The sequence below is a fragment of the Oncorhynchus keta genome, chromosome 4 (genome assembly GCF_023373465.1).
Source record: "Oncorhynchus keta strain PuntledgeMale-10-30-2019 chromosome 4, Oket_V2, whole genome shotgun sequence".
Classification (NCBI taxonomy): domain Eukaryota; kingdom Metazoa; phylum Chordata; class Actinopteri; order Salmoniformes; family Salmonidae; genus Oncorhynchus; species Oncorhynchus keta.
The window spans coordinates 76,785,343-76,809,375 of record NC_068424.1 but is presented as its reverse complement, the minus strand read 5'-3'; the positions used below and the strand labels follow the sequence as shown (position 1 = coordinate 76,809,375).

The 24,033-nt window shown below is 56.5% G+C and overlaps 1 protein-coding gene across 4 annotated transcripts in view; it reads left to right on the top strand.

Moving 5' to 3' along the window:
* LOC118372190 (glutamate receptor 3-like) overlaps positions 1-24,033 on the top strand; it is a 290,884-nt gene that overhangs the window by 202,287 nt on the left and 64,564 nt on the right. For all 4 annotated transcript variants that reach the window (XR_008132255.1, XM_052516184.1, XM_052516173.1 and 1 more), the window contains exon 9: positions 23,251-23,361. Coding sequence is in view for 3 of the 4 variants with exons in the window: in XM_052516184.1 (XP_052372144.1) it covers positions 23,251-23,361 (111 nt within the window). In the remaining variant the exon portion in view is untranslated. The remainder of the gene's footprint in view (positions 1-23,250; positions 23,362-24,033) is intronic.

The following is a 24,033-nucleotide window of genomic DNA, read 5'->3' as shown; positions in this document are numbered from 1 at the left end:
TGGTGAGAGAGGGCTGGTATGAGGTGACGGTGGTGAGAGAGGGCTGGTATGAGGTGACGGTGGTGAGAGGGGCTGGTATGAGATGACGGTGGTGAGAGAGGGCTGGTATGAGGGGTGACGGTGGTGAGAGAGGGCTGGTATGAGGGGTGACGGTGGTGAGAGAGGGGCTGGAATGAGGTGACGGTGGTGAGAGAGGGCTGGTATGAGGTGACGGTGGTGAGAGAGGGCTGGTATGAGGGGTGACAGTGGTGATGGTGGTGAGAGAGGGCTGGTATGAGGGGTGACGGTGGTGAGAGAGGGCTGGTATGAGGGGTGACGGTGGTGAGAGAGGGCTGGTATGAGGGGTGACGGTGGTGAGAGAGGGCTGGTATGAGGTGACGGTGGTGAGAGAGGGCTGGTATGATGGGTGACAGTGGTGACGGTGGTGACGGTGGTGAGAGAGGGCTGGTATGAGCGGTGATGGTGGTGAGAGAGGGCTGGTATGAGGTGACGGTGGTGAGAGAGGGCTGGTATGAGGGGTGACGGTGGTGAGAGAGGGCTGGTATGAGGTGACGGTGGTGAGAGAGGGCTGGTATGAGGGGTGACGGTGGTGAGAGAGGGCTGGTATGAGGTGACGGTGGTGAGAGAGGGCTGGTATGAGGGGTGACGGTGGTGAGAGAGGGCTGGTATGAGGTGACGGTGGTGAGAGAGGGCTGGTATGATGGGTGACAGTGGTGACGGTGGTGACGGTGGTGAGAGGGCTGGTATGAGTGGTGATGGTGGTGAGAGAGGGCTGGTATGAGGTGACGGTGGTGAGAGAGGGCTGGTATGAGGTGACGGTGGTGAGAGAGGGCTGGTATGAGGTGACGGTGGTGAGAGAGGGCTGGTATGAGGGGTGACAGTGGTGATGGTGGTGAGAGAGGGCTGGTATGAGGGGTGACGGTGGTGAGAGAGGGCTGGTATGAGGTGATGGTGGTGAGAGAGGGCTGGTATGAGGGGTGACGGTGGTGAGAGAGGGCTGGTATGAGGTGACGGTGGTGAGAGAGGGCTGGTATGAGGGGTGACGGTGGTGAGAGAGGCTGGCATGAGGGGTGACGGTGGTGAAAGAGGGCTGGTATGAGGGGTGACGGTGGTGAGAGAGGGCTGGTATGAGGTGACGGTGGTGAGAGAGGGCTGGTATGATGGGTGACAGTGGTGACGGTGGTGAGAGAGGGCTGGTATGAGGGGTGAAGGAGGTGAGAGAGGGCTGGTATGAGGGGTGACGGTGGTGAGAGAGGGCTGGTATGAGGGGTGACGGTGGTGAGAGAGGGCTGGTATGAGGGGTGATGTTGGTGAGAGAGGGCTGGTATGAGGGTGATGGTGGTGAGAGAGGGCTGGTATGAGGGGTGACGGTGGTGAGAGAGGGCTGGTATGAGGTGACGGTGGTGAGAGAGGGCTGGTATGAGTTGACGGTGGTGAGAGAGGGCTGGTATGAGGTGACGGTGGTGAGAGAGGGCTGGTATGAGGGGTGACGGTGGTGAGAGAGGGCTGGTATGAGGGGTGACGGTGGTGAGAGAGGGCTGGTATGAGGGGTGACGGTGGTGAGAGAGGGCTGGTATGAGGTGACGGTGGTGAGAGAGGGCTGGTATGAGGGGTGACAGTGGTGATGGTGGTGAGAGAGGGCTGGTATGAGGGGTGACGGTGGTGAGAGAGGGCTGGTATGAGGTGACGGTGGTGAGAGAGGGCTGGTATGAGGGGTGACGGTGGTGAGAGAGGGCTGGTATGAGGTGACGGTGGTGAGAGAGGGCTGGTATGATGGGTGACAGTGGTGACGGTGGTGACGGTGGTGAGAGAGGGCTGGTATGAGCGGTGATGGTGGTGAGAGAGGGCTGGTATGAGGTGACGGTGGTGAGAGAGGGCTGGTATGAGGGGTGACGGTGGTGAGAGAGGGCTGGTATGAGGTGACAGTGGTGAGAGAGGGCTGGTATGAGGTGACGGTGGTGAGAGAGGGCTGGTATGAGCGGTGATGGTGGTGAGAGAGGGCTGGTATGAGGGGTGACGGTGGTGAGAGAGGGCTGGTATGAGGGGTGACGGTGGTGAGAGAGGGCTGGTATGAGGTGATGGTGGTGAGAGAGGGCTGGTATGAGGGGTGACGGTGGTGAGAGAGGGCTGGTATGAGGTGACGGTGGTGAGAGAGGGCTGGTATGAGGGGTGACGGTGGTGAGAGAGTGCTGGCATGAGGGGTGACGGTGGTGAGAGAGGGCTGGTATGAGGGGTGACGGTGGTGAGAGAGGGCTGGTATGAGGTGACGGTGGTGAGAGAGGGCTGGTATGATGGGTGACAGTGGTGACGGTGGTGAGAGAGGGCTGGTATGAGGGGTGAAGGAGGTGAGAGAGGGCTGGTATGAGGGGTGACGGTGGTGAGAGAGGGCTGGTATGAGGGGTGACGGTGGTGAGAGAGGGCTGGTATGAGGGGTGACGGTGGTGAGAGAGGGCTGGTATGAGGGGTGATGGTGGTGAGAGAGGGCTGGTATGAGGGGTGATGGTGGTGAGAGAGGGCTGGTATGAGGGGTGATGGTGGTGAGAGAGGGCTGGTATGAGGTGACGGTGGTGAGAGAGGGCTGGTATGAGTTGACGGTGGTGAGAGAGTGCTGGTATGAGCGGTGATGGTGGTGAGAGAGGGCTGGTATGAGGTGACGGTGGTGAGAGAGGCTGGTATGAGGGGTGACGGTGGTGAGAGAGGGCTGGTATGAGGGGTGACGGTGGTGAGAGAGGGCTGGTATGAGGGGTGACGGTGGTGAGAGAGGGCTGGTATGAGGTGACGGTGGTGAGAGAGGGCTGGTATGAGGGGTGACAGTGGTGATGGTGGTGAGAGAGGGCTGGTATGAGGGGTGACGGTGGTGAGAGAGGGCTGGTATGAGGTGACGGTGGTGAGAGAGGGCTGGTATGAGGGGTGACGGTGGTGAGAGAGGGCTGGTATGAGGTGACGGTGGTGAGAGAGGGCTGGTATGAGGGGTGACAGTGGTGACGGTGGTGACGGTGGTGAGAGAGGGCTGGGGTGAGCGGTGATGGTGGTGAGAGAGGCTGGTATGAGGTGACGGTGGTGAGAGAGGGCTGGTATGAGGGGTGACGGTGGTGAGAGAGGGCTGGTATGAGGGGTGACGGTGGTGAGAGAGGGCTGGTATGAGGTGACGGTGGTGAGAGAGGGCTGGTATGAGCGGTGATGGTGGTGAGAGAGGGCTGGTATGAGGTGACGGTGGTGAGAGAGGGCTGGTATGAGGGGTGACGGTGGTGAGAGGGGCTGGTATGAGGTGACAGTGGTGAGAGAGGGCTGGTATGAGGTGACGGTGGTGAGAGAGGGCTGGTATGAGCAGTGATGGTGGTGAGAGAGGGCTTGTATGAGGTGATGGTGGTGAGAGAGGGCTGGTATGAGGGGTGACGGTGGCGAGAGAGTGCTGGAATGAGGGGTGACGGTGTTGAGAGAGGGCTGGTATGAGGGGTGACGGTGGTGAGAGAGGGCTGGTATGAGTTGACGGTGGTGAGAGAGGGCTGGTATGATGGGTGACAGTGGTGATGGTGGTGACGGTGGTGAGAGAGGCTGGTATGAGCGGTGATGGTGGTGAGAGAGGGCTGGTATGAGGTGACGGTGGTGAGAGAGGGCTGGTATGAGCGGTGACGGTGGTGAGAGAGGGCTGGTATGAGGTGACGTTGGTGAGAGAGGGCTGGTATGAGGGATACGATTCTGAGAAAGCGTTGTCGCCACACAATTGACTGTGACTTCATTGTGCCAATACTAGATATGTTTATTTATTTTTACTTAGTTTTAACTGTTAGTTTGTTTTGCCAATATCTAATTTGTTGTCAAGTTAAGGTTTCTTTTATTTTCAAATATCAGTTTGGTGGTGAGAGAGGGCTGGTATGAGGTGACGGTGGTGAGAGAGGGCTGGTATGATGGGTGACAGTGGTGACGGTGGTGAGAGAGGGCTGGTATGAGGGGTGACGGTGGTGAGAGAGGGCTGGTATGATGGGTGACAGTGGTGACGGTGGTGAGAGAGGGCTGGTATGAGGGGTGAAGGAGGTGAGAGAGGGCTGGTATGAGGGGTGACGGTGGTGAGAGAGGGCTGGTATGATGGGTGACAGTGGTGACGGTGGTGAGAGAGGGCTGGTATGAGGGGTGAAGGTGGTGAGAGAGGGCTGGTATGAGGGGTGACGGTGGTGAGAGAGGGCTGGTATGAGGGGTGACGGTGGTGAGAGAGGGCTGGTATGAGGGGTGACGGTGGTGAGAGAGGGCTGGTATGAGGGGTGATGTTGGTGAGAGAGGGCTGGTATGAGGGGTGATGGTGGTGAGAGAGGGCTGGTATGAGGGGTGATGGTGGTGAGAGAGGGCTGGTATGAGGTGACGGTGGTGAGAGAGGGCTGGTATGAGGGGTGACGGTGAGAGAGAGGGCTGGTATGAGGGGTGACGGTGGTGAGAGAGGGCTGGTATGAGATGACGGTGGTGAGAGAGGGCTGGTATGAGGGGTGACGGTGGTGAGAGAGGGCTGGTATGAGATGACGGTGGTGAGAGAGGGCTGGTATGATGGGTGACAGTGGTGACGGTGGTGACGGTGGTGAGAGAGGGCTGGTATGAGCGGTGATGGTGGTGAGAGAGGGCTGGTATGAGGGGTGACGGTGGTGAGAGAGGGCTGGTATGAGGGGTGACGGTGGTGAGAGAGGGCTGGTATGAGGTGACGGTGGTGAGAGAGGGCTGGTATGAGGGGTGACAGTGGTGATGGTGGTGAGAGGGGCTGGTATGAGGGGTGACGGTGGTGAGAGAGGGCTGGTATGAGGTGACGGTGGTGAGAGAGGGCTGGTATGAGGGGTTGACGGTGGTGAGAGAGGGCTGGTATGAGGTGACGGTGGTGAGAGAGGGCTGGTATGATGGGTGACAGTGGTGACGGTGGTGACGGTGGTGAGAGGGGCTGGTATGAGCGGTGATGGTGGTGAGAGAGGGCTGGTATGAGGTGACGGTGGTGAGAGAGGGCTGGTATGAGGGGTGACGGTGGTGAGAGAGGGCTGGTATGAGGTGACAGTGGTGAGAGAGGGCTGGTATGAGGTGACGGTGGTGAGAGAGGGCTGGTATGAGCGGTGATGGTGGTGAGAGAGGGCTGGTATGAGGTGATGGTGGTGAGAGAGGGCTGGTATGAGGGGTGACGGTGGTGAGAGGGCTGGTATGAGGGGTGACGGTGGTGAGAGAGGGCTGGTATGAGGGGTGATGTTGGTGAGAGAGGGCTGGTATGAGGGGTGATGGTGGTGAGAGAGGGCTGGTATGAGGGGTGATGGTGGTGAGAGAGGGCTGGTATGAGGTGACGGTGGTGAGAGAGGGCTGGTATGAGGTGACGGTGGTGAGAGAGGGCTGGTATGAGATGACGGTGGTGAGAGAGGGCTGGTATGAGGTGACGGTGGTGAGAGAGGGCTGGTATGAGATGACGGTGGTGAGAGAGGGCTGGTATGAGGGGTGACGGTGGTGAGAGGGGCTGGTACAGGGGTGACGGTGGTGAGAGAGGGCTGGCATGAGGGGTGACGGTGGTGAGAGAGGGCTGGTATGAGGTGACGGTGGTGAGAGAGGGCTGGTATGAGGGGTGACGGTGGTGAGAGAGGGCTGGTATGAGGTGACGGTGGTGAGAGAGGCTGGTATGATGGGTGACAGTGGTGACGGTGGTGACGGTGGTGAGAGAGGGCTGGTATGAGCGGTGATGGTGGTGAGAGAGGGCTGGTATGAGGTGACGGTGGTGAGAGAGGGCTGGTATGAGGGGTGACGGTGGTGAGAGAGGGCTGGTATGAGGTGACAGTGGTGAGAGAGGGCTGGTATGAGGTGACGGTGGTGAGAGGGCTGGTATGAGCGGTGATGGTGGTGAGAGAGGGCTGGTATGAGGTGATGGTGGTGAGAGAGGGCTGGTATGAGGGGTGACGGTGGTGAGAGGGGCTGGTATGAGGGTGCAGGTGGTGAGAGAGGGCTGGTATGAGGGGTGATGGTGGTGAGAGAGGGCTGGTATGAGGGGTGATGGTGGTGAGAGAGGGCTGGTATGAGGGGTGATGGTGGTGAGAGAGGGCTGGTATGAGGTGACGGTGGTGAGAGAGGGCTGGTATGAGGTGACGGTGGTGAGAGAGGGCTGGTATGAGTTGACGGTGGTGAGAGAGGGCTGGTATGAGATGACGGTGGTGAGAGAGGGCTGGTATGAGGGGTGACGGTGGTGAGAGAGGGCTGGTATGAGGGGTGACGGTGGTGTGAGAGGGCTGGTATGAGGGGTGACAGTGGTGATGGTGGTGAGAGGGGCTGGTATGAGGGGTGACGGTGGTGAGAGAGGGCTGGTATGAGGTGACGGTGGTGAGAGAGGGCTGGTATGAGGGGTGACGGTGGTGAGAGAGGGCTGGTATGAGGTGACGGTGGTGAGAGAGGCCTGGTATGATGGATGACAGTGGTGACGGTGGTGACGGTGGTGAGAGAGGGCTGGTATGAGCGGTGATGGTGGTGAGAGAGGGCTGGTATGAGGTGACGGTGGTGAGAGAGGGCTGGTATGAGGGGTGACGGTGGTGAGAGAGGGCTGGTATGAGGTGACGGTGGTGAGAGAGGGCTGGTATGAGGTGACGGTGGTGAGAGAGGGCTGGTATGAGCGGTGATGGTGGTGAGAGAGGGCTGGTATGAGGTGATGGTGGTGAGAGAGGGCTGGTATGAGGGGTGACGGTGGTGAGAGAGGGCTGGTATGAGGTGACGGTGGTGAGAGAGGGCTGGTATGAGGGGTGACGGTGGTGAGAGAGTGCTGGCATGAGGGGTGAGAGTGGTGAGAGAGGGCTGGTATGAGGGGTGACGGTGGTGAGAGAGGGCTGGTATGAGGTGACGGTGGTGAGAGAGGGCTGGTATGATGGGTGACAGTGGTGACGGTGGTGACGGTGGTGAGAGAGGGCTGGTATGAGCGGTGATGGTGGTGAGAGAGGCTGGTATGAGGTGATGGTGGTGAGAGAGGGCTGGTATGAGGGGTGACGGTGGTGAGAGAGGGCTGGTATGAGGTGACGGTGGTGAGAGAGGGCTGGTATGAGGGGTGACGGTGGTGAGAGAGTGCTGGCATGAGGGGTGACGGTGGTGAGAGAGGGCTGGTATGAGGGGTGACGGTGGTGAGAGAGGGCTGGTATGAGGTGACGGTGGTGAGAGAGGGCTGGTATGAGGTGACGGTGGTGAGAGAGGGCTGGTATGATGGGTGACAGTGGTGACGGTGGTGAGAGAGGGCTGGTATGAGGGGTGAAGGAGGTGAGAGAGGGCTGGTATGAGGGGTGACGGTGGTGAGAGAGGGCTGGTATGAGGGGTGACGGTGGTGAGAGAGGGCTGGTATGAGGGGTGACGGTGGTGAGAGAGGGCTGGTATGAGGGGTGATGGTGGTGAGAGAGGGCTGGTATGAGGGGTGATGGTGGTGAGAGAGGGCTGGTATGAGGGGTGATGGTGGTGAGAGAGGCTGGTATGAGGTGACGGTGGTGAGAGAGGGCTGGTATGAGGGGTGACGGTGGTGAGAGAGGGCTGGTATGAGGGGTGACGGTGGTGAGAGAGGGCTGGTATGAGGGGTGACGGTGGTGAGAGAGGGCTGGTATGAGGGGTGATGGTGGTGAGAGAGGGCTGGTATGAGGTGACGGTGGTGAGAGAGGGCTGGTATGAGGGGTGACGGTGGTGAGAGAGGGCTGGTATGAGGTGACAGTGGTGAGAGAGGGCTGGTATGAGGTGACGGTGGTGAGAGAGGGCTGGTATGGAGCGGTGATGGTGGTGAGAGAGGGCTGGTATGAGGTGATGGTGGTGAGAGAGGGCTGGTATGAGGGGTGACGGTGGTGAGAGGGCTGGTATGAGGGGTGACGGTGGTGAGAGAGGGCTGGTATGAGGGGTGATGTTGGTGAGAGAGGGCTGGTATGAGGGGTGATGGTGGTGAGAGAGGGCTGGTATGAGGGGTGATGGTGGTGAGAGAGGGCTGGTATGAGGGGTGACGGTGGTGAGAGAGGGCTGGTATGAGGTGACGGTGGTGAGAGAGGGCTGGTATGAGGTGACGGTGGTGAGAGAGGGCTGGTATGAGGTGACGGTGGTGAGAGAGGGCTGGTATGAGGTGACGGTGGTGAGAGAGGGCTGGTATGAGGTGACGGTGGTGAGAGAGGGCTGGTATGAGGTGACGGTGGTGAGAGAGGGCTGGTATGAGGGGTGACGGTGGTGAGAGAGGGCTGGTATGAGGGGTGACGGTGGTGAGAGAGGGCTGGTATGAGGGGTGACGGTGGTGAGAGAGGGCTGGTATGAGGTGACGGTGGTGAGAGAGGGCTGGTATGAGGGGTGACAGTGGTGATGGTGGTGAGAGAGGGCTGGTATGAGGGGTGACGGTGGTGAGAGAGGGCTGGTATGAGGTGACGGTGGTGAGAGAGGGCTGGTATGATGGGTGACAGTGGTGACGGTGGTGACGGTGGTGAGAGAGGGCTGGTATGAGCGGTGATGGTGGTGAGAGAGGGCTGGTATGAGGTGACGGTGGTGAGAGAGGGCTGGTATGAGGGGTGACGGTGGTGAGAGAGGGCTGGTATGAGGTGACAGTGGTGAGAGAGGGCTGGTATGAGGTGACGGTGGTGAGAGAGGGCTGGTATGAGCGGTGATGGTGGTGAGAGAGGGCTGGTATGAGGTGATGGTGGTGAGAGAGGGCTGGTATGAGGGGTGACGGTGGTGAGAGAGGGCTGGTATGAGGGTGCAGGTGGTGAGAGAGGGCTGGTATGAGGGGTGATGGTGGTGAGAGAGGGCTGGTATGAGGGGTGATGGTGGTGAGAGAGGGCTGGTATGAGGGGTGATGGTGGTGAGAGAGGGCTGGTATGAGGTGACGGTGGTGAGAGGGGCTGGTATGAGGTGACGGTGGTGAGAGAGGGCTGGTATGAGGTGACGGTGGTGAGAGAGGGCTGGTATGAGGTGACGGTGGTGAGAGGGGCTGGTAGGAGATGACGGTGGTGAGAGAGGGCTGGTATGAGGGGTGACGGTGGTGAGAGAGGGCTGGTATGAGGGGTGACGGTGGTGAGAGAGGGCTGGTATGAGGGGTGACGGTGGTGAGAGAGGGCTGGTATGAGGTGACGGTGGTGAGAGAGGGCTGGTATGAGGGGTGACAGTGGTGATGGTGGTGAGAGAGGGCTGGTATGAGGGGTGACGGTGGTGAGAGAGGGCTGGTATGAGGTGACGGTGGTGAGAGGGGCTGGTATGAGGGGTGACGGTGGTGAGAGAGGGCTGGTATGAGGTGACGGTGGTGAGAGAGGCCTGGTATGATGGATGACAGTGGTGACGGTGGTGACGGTGGTGAGAGAGGGCTGGTATGAGCGGTGATGGTGGTGAGAGAGGGCTGGTATGAGGTGACGGTGGTGAGAGAGGGCTGGTATGAGGGGTGACGGTGGTGAGAGAGGGCTGGTATGAGGTGACAGTGGTGAGAGAGGGCTGGTATGAGGTGACGGTGGTGAGAGAGGGCTGGTATGAGCGGTGATGGTGGTGAGAGAGGGCTGGTATGAGGTGATGGTGGTGAGAGAGGGCTGGTATGAGGGGTGACGGTGGTGAGAGAGGGCTGGTATGAGGTGACGGTGGTGAGAGAGGGCTGGTATGAGGGGTGACGGTGGTGAGAGAGTGCTGGCATGAGGGGTGACGGTGGTGAGAGAGGGCTGGTATGAGGGGTGACGGTGGTGAGAGAGGGCTGGTATGAGGTGACGGTGGTGAGAGAGGGCTGGTATGAGGTGACGGTGGTGAGAGAGGGCTGGTATGATGGGTGACAGTGGTGACGGTGACGGTGGTGAGAGAGGGCTGGTATGAGCGGTGATGGTGGTGAGAGAGGCTGGTATGAGGTGATGGTGGTGAGAGAGGGCTGGTATGAGGGGTGACGGTGGTGAGAGGGGCTGGTATGAGGTGACGGTGGTGAGAGAGGGCTGGCATGAGGGGTGACGGTGGTGAGAGAGTGCTGGCATGAGGGGTGACGGTGGTGAGAGAGGCTGGTATGAGGGGTGACGGTGGTGAGAGAGGGCTGGTATGAGGTGACGGTGGTGAGAGAGGGCTGGTATGAGGTGACGGTGGTGAGAGAGGGCTGGTATGAGGGGTGACGGGGGTGAGAGAGGGCTGGTATGAGGGGTGACGGTGGTGAGAGAGGGCTGGTATGAGGGGTGACGGTGGTGAGAGAGGGCTGGTATGAGGGGTGACGGTGGTGAGAGAGGGCTGGTATGAGGGGTGATGGTGGTGAGAGAGGGCTGGTATGAGGGGTGATGGTGGTGAGAGAGGGCTGGTATGAGGGGTGATGGTGGTGAGAGAGGGCTGGCATGAGGTGACGGTGGTGAGAGAGGGCTGGTGAGGTGACGGTGGTGAGAGAGGGCTGGTATGAGGGGTGACAGTGGTGATGGTGGTGAGAGAGGGCTGGTATGAGGGGTGACGGTGGTGAGAGAGGGCTGGTATGAGGTGACGGTGGTGAGAGAGGGCTGGTATGAGGGGTGACGGTGGTGAGAGGGCTGGTATGAGGTGACGGTGGTGAGAGAGGGCTGGTATGATGGGTGACAGTGGTGACTGTGGTGACGGTGGTGAGAGAGGACTGGTATGAGCGGTGATGGTGGTGAGAGGGGCTGGTATGAGGGGTGACGGTGGTGAGAGAGGGCTGGTATGAGGTGACGGTGGTGAGAGAGGGCTGGTATGAGGGGTGACGGTGGTGAGAGAGGGCTGGTATGAGGTGACGGTGGTGAGAGAGGGCTGGTATGATGGGTGACAGTGGTGACGGTGGTGACGGTGGTGAGAGAGGGCTGGTATGAGGTGACGGTGGTAAGAGAGGGCTGGTATGAGGTGACGGTGGTGAGAGAGGGCTGGTATGAGCGGTGACGGTGGTGAGAGAGGGCTGGTATGAGGTGACGGTGGTGAGAGAGGGCTGGTATGAGGGGTGACGGTGGTGAGAGAGTGCTGGCATGAGGGGTGACGGTGGTGAGAGAGGGCTGGTATGAGGGGTGACGGTGGTGAGAGAGGGCTGGTATGAGGTGACGGTGGTGAGAGAGGGCTGGTATGAGGTGACGGTGGTGAGAGAGGGCTGGTATGATGGGTGACAGTGGTGACGGTGGTGACGGTGGTGAGAGGGGCTGGTATGAGCGGTGATGGTGGTGAGAGAGGGCTGGTATGAGGTGATGGTGGTGAGAGAGGGCTGGTATGAGGTGATGGTGGTGAGAGAGGGCTGGTATGAGGGGTGACGGTGGTGAGAGAGGGCTGGTATGAGGTGACGGTGGTGAGAGGGGCTGGTATGAGGGGTGACGGTGGTGAGAGAGGGCTGGTATGAGGTGACGGTGGTGAGAGAGGGCTGGTATGAGGTGACGGTGGTGAGAGAGGGCTGGTATGATGGGTGACAGTGGTGACGGTCGGTGAGAGAGGGCTGGTATGAGGGGTGAAGGAGGTGAGAGAGGGCTGGTATGAGGGGTGACGGTGGTGAGAGAGGGCTGGTATGAGGGGTGACGGTGGTGAGAGAGGGCTGGTATGAGGGGTGACGGTGGTGAGAGAGGGCTGGTATGAGGGGTGATGTTGGTGAGAGAGGGCTGGTATGAGGGGTGATGGTGGTGAGAGAGGGCTGGTATGAGGGGTGATGGTGGTGAGAGAGGGCTGGTATGAGGTGACGGTGGTGAGAGAGGGCTGGTATGAGGTGACGGTGGTGAGAGAGGGCTGGTATGAGTTGACGGTGGTGAGAGAGGGCTGGTATGAGGTGACGGTGGTGAGAGAGGGCTGGTATGAGATGACGGTGGTGAGAGAGGGCTGGTATGAGGGGTGACGGTGGTGAGAGAGGGCTGGTATGAGGGGTGACGGTGGTGAGAGAGGGCTGGTATGAGGGGTGACGGTGGTGAGAGAGGGCTGGTATGAGGTGACGGTGGTGAGAGAGGGCTGGTATGAGGTGACGGTGGTGAGAGAGGGCTGGTATGAGGGGTGACGGTGGTGAGAGAGGGCTGGTATGAGGTGACGGTGGTGAGAGAGGGCTGGTATGAGGTGACGGTGGTGAGAGAGGGCTGGTATGAGGTGACGGTGGTGAGAGAGGGCTGGTATGATGGGTGACAGTGGTGACGGTGGTGACGGTGGTGAGAGAGGGCTGGTATGAGGTGACGGTGGTGAGAGAGGGCTGGTATGATGGGTGACAGTGGTGACGGTGGTGAGAGAGGGCTGGTATGAGGGGTGAAGGAGGTGAGAGAGGGCTGGTATGAGGGGTGACGGTGGTGAGAGAGGGCTGGTATGAGGGGTGACGGTGGTGAGAGAGGGCTGGTATGAGGGGTGACGGTGGTGAGAGAGGGCTGGTATGAGGGGTGATGTTGGTGAGAGAGGGCTGGTATGAGGGGTGATGGTGGTGAGAGAGGGCTGGTATGAGGGGTGATGGTGGTGAGAGAGGGCTGGTATGAGGTGACGGTGGTGAGAGAGGGCTGGTATGAGGTGACGGTGGTGAGAGAGGGCTGGTATGAGTTGGACGGTGGTGAGAGAGGGCTGGTATGAGGTGACGGTGGTGAGAGAGGGCTGGTATGAGAAATGAAAAGCTGAGGTGACGGTGGTGACGGTGGTGAGAGAGGGCTGGTATGAGGTGACGGTGGTGAGAGAGGGCTGGTATGAGTTGACGGTGGTGAGAGAGGGCTGGTATGAGTTGACGGTGGTGAGAGAGGGCTGGTATGAGGTGACGGTGGTGAGAGAGGGCTGGTATGAGATGACGGTGGTGAGAGAGGGCTGGTATGAGGGGTGACGGTGGTGAGAGAGGGCTGGTATGAGGTGACGGTGGTGAGAGAGGGCTGGTATGAGGGGTGACGGTGGTGAGAGAGGGCTGGTATGAGGTGACGGTGGTGAGAGAGGGCTGGTATGAGGGGTGACAGTGGTGATGGTGGTGAGAGAGGGCTGGTATGAGGGGTGACGGTGGTGAGAGAGGGCTGGTATGAGGTGACGGTGGTGAGAGAGGGCTGGTATGAGGGGTGACGGTGGTGAGAGAGGGCTGGTATGAGGTGACGGTGGTGAGAGAGGGCTGGTATGAGGGGTGACAGTGGTGATGGTGGTGAGAGAGGGCTGGTATGAGGGGTGACGGTGGTGAGAGAGGGCTGGTATGAGGTGACGGTGGTGAGAGAGGGCTGGTATGAGGGGTGACGGTGGTGAGAGAGGGCTGGTATGAGGTGACGGTGGTGAGAGAGGCCTGGTATGATGGATGACAGTGGTGACGGTGGTGACGGTGGTGAGAGAGGGCTGGTATGAGCGGTGATGGTGGTGAGAGAGGGCTGGTATGAGGTGACGGTGGTGAGAGAGGGCTGGTATGAGGGGTGACGGTGGTGAGAGAGGGCTGGTATGAGGTGACAGTGGTGAGAGAGGGCTGGTATGAGGTGACGGTGGTGAGAGAGGGCTGGTATGAGCGGTGATGGTGGTGAGAGAGGGCTGGTATGAGGTGATGGTGGTGAGAGAGGGCTGGTATGAGGGGTGACGGTGGTGAGAGAGGGCTGGTATGAGGTGACGGTGGTGAGAGAGGGCTGGTATGAGGGGTGACGGTGGTGAGAGAGTGCTGGCATGAGGGGTGACGGTGGTGAGAGAGGGCTGGTATGAGGGGTGACGGTGGTGAGAGAGGGCTGGTATGAGGTGACGGTGGTGAGAGAGGGCTGGTATGAGGTGACGGTGGTGAGAGAGGGCTGGTATGATGGGTGACAGTGGTGACGGTGGTGACGGTGGTGAGAGAGGGCTGGTATGAGCGGTGATGGTGGTGAGAGAGGCTGGTATGAGGTGATGGTGGTGAGAGAGGGCTGGTATGAGGGGTGACGGTGGTGAGAGAGGGCTGGTATGAGGTGACGGTGGTGAGAGAGGGCTGGTATGAGGGGTGACGGTGGTGAGAGAGTGCTGGCATGAGGGGTGACGGTGGTGAGAGAGGGCTGGTATGAGGGGTGACGGTGGTGAGAGAGGGCTGGTATGAGGTGACGGTGGTGAGAGAGGGCTGGTATGAGGTGACGGTGGTGAGAGAGGGCTGGTATGAGGGGTGACGGTGGTGAGAGAGGGCTGGTATGAGGGGTGACGGTGGTGAGAGAGGGCTGGTATGAGGGGTGACGGTGGTGAGAGAGGGCTGGTATGAGGGGTGACGGTGGTGAGAGAGGGCTGGTATGAGGGGTGATGTTGGTGAGAGAGGGCTGGTATGAGGGGTGATGGTGGTGAGAGAGGGCTGGTATGAGGGGTGATGGTGGTGAGAGAGGGCTGGTATGAGGTGACGGTGGTGAGAGAGGGCTGGTATGAGGTGACGGTGGTGAGAGAGGGCTGGTATGAGGGGTGACAGTGGTGATGGTGGTGAGAGAGGGCTGGTATGAGGGGTGACGGTGGTGAGAGAGGGCTGGTATGAGGTGACGGTGGTGAGAGAGGGCTGGTATGAGGGGTGACGGTGGTGAGAGAGGGCTGGTATGAGGTGACGGTGGTGAGAGAGGGCTGGTATGATGGGTGACAGTGGTGACTGTGGTGACGGTGGTGAGAGAGGACTGGTATGAGCGGTGATGGTGGTGAGAGAGGGCTGGTATGAGGGGTGACGGTGGTGAGAGAGGGCTGGTATGAGGTGACGGTGGTGAGAGAGGGCTGGTATGAGGGGTGACGGTGGTGAGAGAGGGCTGGTATGAGGTGACGGTGGTGAGAGAGGGCTGGTATGATGGGTGACAGTGGTGACGGTGGTGACGGTGGTGAGAGGGCTGGTATGAGGTGACGGTGGTAAGAGAGGGCTGGTATGAGGTGACGGTGGTGAGAGAGGGCTGGTATGAGCGGTGACGGTGGTGAGAGAGGGCTGGTATGAGGTGACGGTGGTGAGAGAGGGCTGGTATGAGGGGTGACGGTGGTGAGAGAGTGCTGGCATGAGGGGTGACGGTGGTGAGAGAGGGCTGGTATGAGGGGTGACGGTGGTGAGAGAGGGCTGGTATGAGGTGACGGTGGTGAGAGAGGGCTGGTATGAGGTGACGGTGGTGAGAGAGGGCTGGTATGATGGGTGACAGTGGTGACGGTGGTGACGGTGGTGAGAGAGGGCTGGTATGAGCGGTGATGGTGGTGAGAGAGGGCTGGTATGAGGTGATGGTGGTGAGAGAGGGCTGGTATGAGGTGATGGTGGTGAGAGAGGGCTGGTATGAGGGGTGACGGTGGTGAGAGAGGGCTGGTATGAGGTGACGGTGGTGAGAGAGGGCTGGTATGAGGGGTGACGGTGGTGAGAGAGGGCTGGTATGAGGTGACGGTGGTGAGAGAGGGCTGGTATGAGGTGACGGTGGTGAGAGAGGGCTGGTATGATGGGTGACAGTGGTGACGGTCGTGAGAGAGGGCTGGTATGAGGGGTGAAGGAGGTGAGAGAGGGCTGGTATGAGGGGTGACGGTGGTGAGAGAGGGCTGGTATGAGGGGTGACGGTGGTGAGAGAGGGCTGGTATGAGGGGTGACGGTGGTGAGAGAGGGCTGGTATGAGGGGTGATGTTGGTGAGAGAGGGCTGGTATGAGGGGTGATGGTGGTGAGAGATGGCTGGTATGAGGGGTGATGGTGGTGAGAGAGGGCTGGTATGAGGTGACGGTGGTGAGAGAGGGCTGGTATGAGGTGACGGTGGTGAGAGAGGGCTGGTATGAGTTGACGGTGGTGAGAGAGGGCTGGTATGAGGTGACGGTGGTGAGAGAGGGCTGGTATGAGATGACGGTGGTGAGAGAGGGCTGGTATGAGGGGTGACGGTGGTGAGAGAGGGCTGGTATGAGGGGTGACGGTGGCGAGAGAGGGCTGGTATGAGGGGTGACGGTGGTGAGAGAGGGCTGGTATGAGGTGACGGTGGTGAGAGAGGGCTGGTATGAGGTGACGGTGGTGAGAGAGGGCTGGTATGAGGGGTGACGGTGGTGAGAGAGGGCTGGTATGAGGTGACGGTGGTGAGAGAGGGCTGGTATGAGGTGACGGTGGTGAGAGAGGGCTAGTATGAGCGGTGACGGTGGTGAGAGAGGGCTGGTATGATGGGTGACAGTGGTGATGGTGGTGAGAGAGGGCTGGTATGAGGTGACGGTGGTGAGAGAGGGCTGGTATGATGGGTGACAGTGGTGACGGTGGTGAGAGAGGGCTGGTATGAGGGGTGAAGGAGGTGAGAGAGGGCTGGTATGAGGGGTGACGGTGGTGAGAGAGGGCGGGTATGAGGGGTGACGGTGGTGAGAGAGGGCTGGTATGAGGGGTGACGGTGGTGAGAGAGGGCTGGTATGAGGGGTGATGTTGGTGAGAGAGGGCTGGTATGAGGGGTGATGGTGGTGAGAGAGGGCTGGTATGAGGGGTGATGGTGGTGAGAGAGGGCTGGTATGAGGTGACGGTGGTGAGAGAGGGCTGGTATGAGGTGACGGTGGTGAGAGAGGGCTGGTATGAGTTGACGGTGGTGAGAGAGGGCTGGTATGAGGTGACGGTGGTGAGAGAGGGCTGGTATGAGGTGACGGTGGTGACGGTGGTGAGAGAGGGCTGGTATGAGGTGACGGTGGTGAGAGAGGGCTGGTATGAGTTGACGGTGGTGAGAGGGCTGGTATGAGTTGACGGTGGTGAGAGAGGGCTGGTATGAGGTGACGGTGGTGAGAGAGGGCTGGTATGAGATGACGGTGGTGAGAGAGGGCTGGTATGAGGGGTGACGGTGGTGAGAGAGGGCTGGTATGAGGGGTGACGGTGGTGAGAGAGGGCTGGTATGAGGGGTGACGGTGGTGAGAGAGGGCTGGTATGAGGTGACGGTGGTGAGAGAGGGCTGGTATGAGGGGTGACAGTGGTGATGGTGGTGAGAGAGGGCTGGTATGAGGGGTGACGGTGGTGAGAGAGGGCTGGTATGAGGTGACGGTGGTGAGAGAGGGCTGGTATGAGGGGTGACGGTGGTGAGAGAGGGCTGGTATGAGGTGACGGTGGTGAGAGAGGGCTGGTATGAGGTGACGGTGGTGAGAGAGGGCTGGTATGAGGTGACGGTGGTGAGAGAGGACTGGTATGAGCGGTGACGGTGGTGAGAGAGGGCTGGTATGAGGGGTGACGGTGGTGAGAGAGGGCTGGTATGAGGTGACGGTGGTGAGAGAGGGCTGGTATGAGGGGTGACGGTGGTGAGAGAGGGCTGGTATGAGGTGACGGTGGTGAGAGAGGGCTGGTATGATGGGTGACAGTGGTGACGGTGGTGACGGTGGTGAGAGAGGGCTGGTATGAGGTGACGGTGGTAAGAGAGGGCTGGTATGAGGTGACGGTGGTGAGAGAGGGCTGGTATGAGCGGTGACGGTGGTGAGAGAGGGCTGGTATGAGGTGACGGTGGTGAGAGAGGGCTGGTATGAGGGGTGACGGTGGTGAGAGAGTGCTGGCATGAGGGGTGACGGTGGTGAGAGAGGGCTGGTATGAGGGGTGACGGTGGTGAGAGAGGGCTGGTATGAGGTGACGGTGGTGAGAGAGGGCTGGTATGAGGTGACGGTGGTGAGAGAGGGCTGGTATGATGGGTGACAGTGGTGACGGTGGTGACGGTGGTGAGAGAGGGCTGGTATGAGCGGTGATGGTGGTGAGAGAGGGCTGGTATGAGGTGATGGTGGTGAGAGAGGGCTGGTATGAGGTGATGGTGGTGAGAGAGGGCTGGTATGAGGGGTGACGGTGGTGAGAGAGGGCTGGTATGAGGGGTGACGGTGGTGAGAGAGGGCTGGTATGAGGGGTGACGGTGGTGAGAGAGGGCTGGTATGAGGTGACGGTGGTGAGAGAGGGCTGGTATGAGGTGACGGTGGTGAGAGAGGGCTGGTATGATGGGTGACAGTGGTGACGGTCGTGAGAGAGGGCTGGTATGAGGGGTGAAGGAGGTGAGAGAGGGCTGGTATGAGGGGTGACGGTGGTGAGAGAGGGCTGGTATGAGGGGTGACGGTGGTGAGAGAGGGCTGGTATGAGGGGTGACGGTGGTGAGAGAGGGCTGGTATGAGGGGTGATGTTGGTGAGAGAGGGCTGGTATGAGGGGTGATGGTGGTGAGAGATGGCTGGTATGAGGGGTGATGGTGGTGAGAGAGGGCTGGTATGAGGTGACGGTGGTGAGAGAGGGCTGGTATGAGGTGACGGTGGTGAGAGAGGGCTGGTATGAGGTGACGGTGGTGAGAGAGGGCTGGTATGAGGGGTGACGGTGGTGAGAGAGGGCTGGTATGAGGTGACGGTGGTGAGAGAGGGCTGGTATGAGGTGACGGTGGTGAGAGAGGGCTGGTATGAGGTGACGGTGGTGAGAGGGGCTGGTATGATGGGTGACAGTGGTGACGGTGGTGACGGTGGTGAGAGAGGGCTGGTATGAGCGGTGATGGTGGTGAGAGAGGGCTGGTATGAGGTGACGGTGGTGAGAGAGGGCTGGTATGAGGGGTGAAGGAGGTGAGAGAGGGCTGGTATGAGGTGACGGTGGTGAGAGAGGGCTGGTATGAGGGGTGACGGTGGTGAGAGAGGGCTGGTATGAGGGGTGGTGGTGGTGAGAGAGGGCTGGTATGAGGTGACGGTGGTGAGAGAGGGCTGGTATGAGGGGTGACGGTGGTGAGAGAGGGCTGGTATGAGGTGACGGTGGTGAGAGAGGGCTGGTATGATGGGTGACAGTGGTGACGGTGGTGACGGTGGTGAGAGAGGGCTGGTATGATGGGTGACAGTGGTGACGGTGGTGACGGTGGTGAGAGAGGGCTGGTATGAGGGGTGACGGTGGTGAGAGAGGGCTGGTATGAGGTGACGGTGGTGAGAGAGGGCTGGTATGAGGTGACGGTGGTGAGAGGGGCTGGTATGAGGTGACGGTGGTGAGAGAGGGCTGGTATGAGGTGACGGTGGTGAGAGAGGGCTGGTATGAGGTTACGGTGGTGAGAGAGTGCTGGCATGAGGGGTGACGGTGGTGAGAGAGGGCTGGTATGAGGGGTGACGGTGGTGAGAGAGGGCTGGTATGAGGTGACGGTGGTGAGAGAGGGCTGGTATGAGGTTACGGTGGTGAGAGAGGGCTGGTATGAGGGGTGAAGGAGGTGAGAGAGGGCTGGTATGAGGGGTGACGGTGGTGAGAGAGGGTGGTATGAGGGGTGACAGTGGTGACGGTGGTGAGAGAGGGCTGGTATGAGGGGTGAAGGAGGTGAGAGAGGGCTGGTATGAGGGGTGATGTTGGTGAGAGAGGGCTGGTATGAGGTGACGGTGGTGAGAGAGGGCTGGTATGAGTTGACGGTGGTGAGAGAGGGCTGGTATGAGGTGACGGAGGTGAGAGAGGGCTGGTATGAGATGACGGTGGTGAGAGGGGCTGGTATGAGGGGTGACGGTGGTGAGAGAGGGCTGGTATGAGGTGACGGTGGTGAGAGAGGGCTGGTATGAGGGGTGACGGTGGTGAGAGAGGGCTGGTATGAGGTGACGGTGGTGAGAGAGGGCTGGTATGATGGGTGACAGTGGTGACGGTGGTGATGGTGGTGAGAGGGGCTGGTATGAGGTGACGGTGGTGAGAGAGGGCTGGTATGAGGGGTGACGGTGGTGAGAGAGGGCTGGTATGAGGGGTGACGGTGGTGAGAGAGGGCTGGTATGAGGGGTGACAGTGGTGAGAGAGGGCTGGTATGAGAGATGACGGTGGTGAGAGAGGGCTGGTATGAGGTGACAGTGGTGAGAGATGGCTGGTATGAGGGGTGACAGTGGTGAGAGAGGGCTGGTATGAGGGGTGACGGTGGTGAGAGAGGGCTGGTATGAGGGGTGACGGTGGTGAGAGGGCTGGTATGAGGGGTGATGGTGGTGAGGGCTGGTATGAGGGGTGATGGTGGTGAGGAGGGCTGACAGTGGTGACAGTGGTGATGGCAGGTGAGAGAGGGCTGGCATGAGGGGTGACGGTGATGATGGTGGTGAGAGAGGGCTGGTATGAGGGGTGAGAGTGGTGTGTCTCATCTGATGACACACACATACACATGCACACCAACACAGACTTTGCTGTCAAAGCACTACCCTGCTACACTATACACTATACACTACCCTGCTACACTATACACTACCCTGCTACACTATACACTACCCTACTACACTATACACTACCCTGCTACACTATACACTACCCTGCTACACTATACACTACCCTACACACTACCCTGCTACACTATACACTACCGTTCTACACTATACAATACCCTTCTACACTATACACTACCCTGCTACACTATACACTACCCTGCTACACTATACACTACCCTACTACACTATACACTACCCTACTACACTATACACTACCCTGCTACACTATACACTACCCTACTACACTATACACTACCCTGCTACACTATACACTACCCTACACACTACCCTGCTACACTATACACTACCGTTCTACACTATACACTACCCTGCTACACTATACACTACCCTACTACACTATACACTACCCTACTACACTATACACTACCCTGCTACACTATACACTACCCTACTACACTATACACTACCCTACTACACTATACACTACCCTGCTACACTGTACACTACCCTACTACACTATACACTACCCTATGGTCCCTGGTCAAATGCAGTGCACTATATAGAATCCATTCAGCTGGCTACCAACCAGTATATCTCCCACCTGTACACCAACCAGTATATCTCCCACCTGTACACCAACCAGTATATCTCCCACCTGTACACCAGCCAGTATTTCTCCCACCTGTACACCAACCAGTATATTACATTTACATTACATTTAAGTCATTTAGCAGACGCTCTTATCCAGAGCGACTATCTCCCACCTGTACACCAACCAGTATATCTCCCACCTGTACACCAACCAGTATATCTCCCACCTGTACACCAACCAGTATTTCTCCCACCTGTACACCAACCAGTATATCTCCCACCTGTACACCAGCCAGTATTTCTCCCACCTGTACACCAACCAGTATATCTCCCACCTGTACACCAACAAAGTATATCTCCCACCTGTACACCAACAAAGTATATCTCCCACCTGTACACCAACAAAGTATATCTCCCACCTGTACACCAACCAGTATGCTGGTTATAGTACGACTGTCTTGGTGTGTTTGGACATGTTAGTTTCTTGTTGATGTGGACACCAAGGAATCTGATAACCTCGACCTGTTCCACTTCTGCCCCGTCGATGTGAAAGGTTCTGTTCGGCCCTCCTTTTCCTGTAGTCCACGATCAGCTCCTTTGTCTTGATCACAAGAATAGTATATAGCTGCAGTAGAAGGTATTGATGTACAACTTAAACTGCAGTATAATAGTATATAGCTGCAGTAGAAGGTATTGATGTACAACTTATACAGCAGTATAATAGTATAATAGTATATAACTGCAGTAAAATAGTATAATAGTATATAGCTGCAGTAGAAGGTATTGATGTACAACTTAAACTGCAGTATAATAATATATTAGTATATAACTGCAGTATAATAGTATAATAGTATATAACTGCAGTATAATAGTATAATAGTATATAGCTGCAGTAGAAGGTATTGATGTACAGCTTAAACTGCAGTATCATAATATATTAGTATATAACTGCAGTATAATAGTATAATAGTATATAACTGCAGTATAATAGTATAATAGTATATAGCTGCAGTATAATAGTATAATAGTATATAACTGCAGTATAATAGTAAAATAGTATATAACTGCAGTATAATAGTATAATAGTATATAGCTGCAGTGGCAGGAATACGTACATATGTAGTATCTTAATTTGAGACAGTTTGCTACAGGAGGAAAATAATCCTGCAGCAACAGGAAGTGTGAATTATTACGTGGGTTATAATTCATGTAGATAGCCAATATGAGGGATTGCGCTCAGGCTGGAATGAAAGGTGGCCGATGCATTGGAGAGAAAATATCTGTAGAGTTCAAAAACCATGTGAAGGATGAACCCAATGAGGCATAATTATGTTAACCATAATTATCTCAACCTCCTTGGGTTATTCCTTCACATGGTTTGGAGCGTGAGCACTTGTTTTTATAATTAATGTACATTTTTCTAGGTGTTGACACATGCTTTGTTAGGATAAATCAAGTCTGACATTTTAAAGAGGAAATTACAAATCTTAGATGGCTAGAATTTGCATTTCCTGCTCCGCAGGAAAATTCTCTGCGCAACAGAGGGATCAAATGAAGATAGTAGACCTGCAGTGCAGAGAGGCAGGTGCCCGAGCACACATAGAACATTATGATTCATTACTGAGTCTGTTTTCCATTCACACAACCCAATATAAATTATGTACCCTACAATCGGTGTAGCTGGATGTGGGATGGTTTAAATTAGACCAGCTGTCTGCTACTCTGCTACTCCGGAGGAATGACAGTAGATTTAGGTTTCACCTCCAGTATCTATAAGGCTACTCTGCTACACCGGAGGAATGACAGTAGATTTAGGTTTTACCTCCAGTATCTATGAGGCTACTCTGCTACACTGGAGGAATGACAGTAGATTTAGGTTTTACCTCCAGTATCTATAAGGCTACTCTGCTACACCGGAGGAATGACAGTAGATTTAGGTTTTACCTCCAGTATCTATAAGGCTACTCTGCTACACCGGAGGAATGACAGTAGATTTAGGTTTTACCTCCAGTATCTGACAGTAGATTTAGGTTTCACCTCCAGTATCTATAAGGCTACTCTGCTACACCGGAGGAATGACAGTAGATTTAGGTTTTACCTCCAGTATCTATGAGGCTACTCTGCTACACTGGAGGAATGACAGTAGATTTAGGTTTTACCTCCAGTATCTATAAGGCTACTCTGCTACACCGGAGGAATGACAGTAGATTTAGGTTTTACCTCCAGTATCTATAAGGCTACTCTGCTACACCGGAGGAATGACAGTAGATTTAGGTTTTACCTCCAGTATCTATAAGGCTACTCTGCTACACCGGAGGAATGACAGTAGATTTAGGTTTTACCTCCAGTATCTATGAGGCTACTCTGCTACACCGGAGGAATTACAGTAGATTTAGGTTTTACCTCCAGTATCTATATAAGGTTGCTCTTTTTTATTATTTCTTAAAAGTGAGTAGTGTGTTATTACGTGTTATAAGCACATATAAGCATTTATAATGTGTTATTAAGTACATATAAGCAATTATAATGTGTAAGTATCTGTTATAAGCACATATATGCAGTTATAATGTTTTACTAAAATCTTCCTACTTAACTGTTTATACACTGTATATAGTGGAGGGGAGGGGAGGGAGGGGGTTGTGGGTGGGGGGTCGAACACAGGGAATGTTGTTAACATAGAATTAGAAGAATAGAACTCAGTCTTTTTCTATGGTTGCTATGCTAACCTGTGTTTTCTCTGTTTCAGATTGGCTACTGGAACGAGTACCAGCGATTAGTAAATGTGTTAGAACAACAGGTGGTCGCCAACGAGTCTTCTTCTGTGGAAAACCGAACGATTGTGGTCACTACTATTATGGTACACTTTCCATGGCAACTTTGAAATGTGTTCACCACAACGTATTCTGCCAGTCAGGGCCGCGAGCGGCGGTGTTGATGCCTAACCGGTTGATACAGTCTGTCCTGGGCTGAGCAGAACCACATCTTTTTTGTGTTTGCTTTGCATCCACTCACTACACGTTGAAACAGTCGATCCCTCTGTAAGGAGAAGAGAGTGTTTCAACTGTATCCTTGTGGGTGACAAAGCATTTAGAATTCTCATACTTCAGTGGCCTGTCGTAGCAGTGACATCACAATATTGGTATTATATGATACATGAGTAAGTGGGTAAATGGTTGAGTTGTGACTCCATCTAATAGAAAACACATACAAACCAACATCCGCCATCCGTACGTAAGTAGAACCTGTCTTGTCTGTCCTCATCAAGTAAATGGTTCAATGACAATCTGGGATAGGAAGATGAGGAGGAAATTGTGATGATTGTGGTGATGATACTGCAATGGATTCTCAAAGACAAAGCAAAATAAAACACATTTGAGGGAGGATAAAAATTATAATGTCATTTTAGTATTTTAATCTATTTTGTTTTGTTCCTCTGAGGGCTGGTTCTGTGTACAGCCTCCAGTGAGTTGCTTTGGAAGGAAGGAGAGAGTTGTACTTAGATTTCCTGGCTGCAGTGTTGACTGCAATG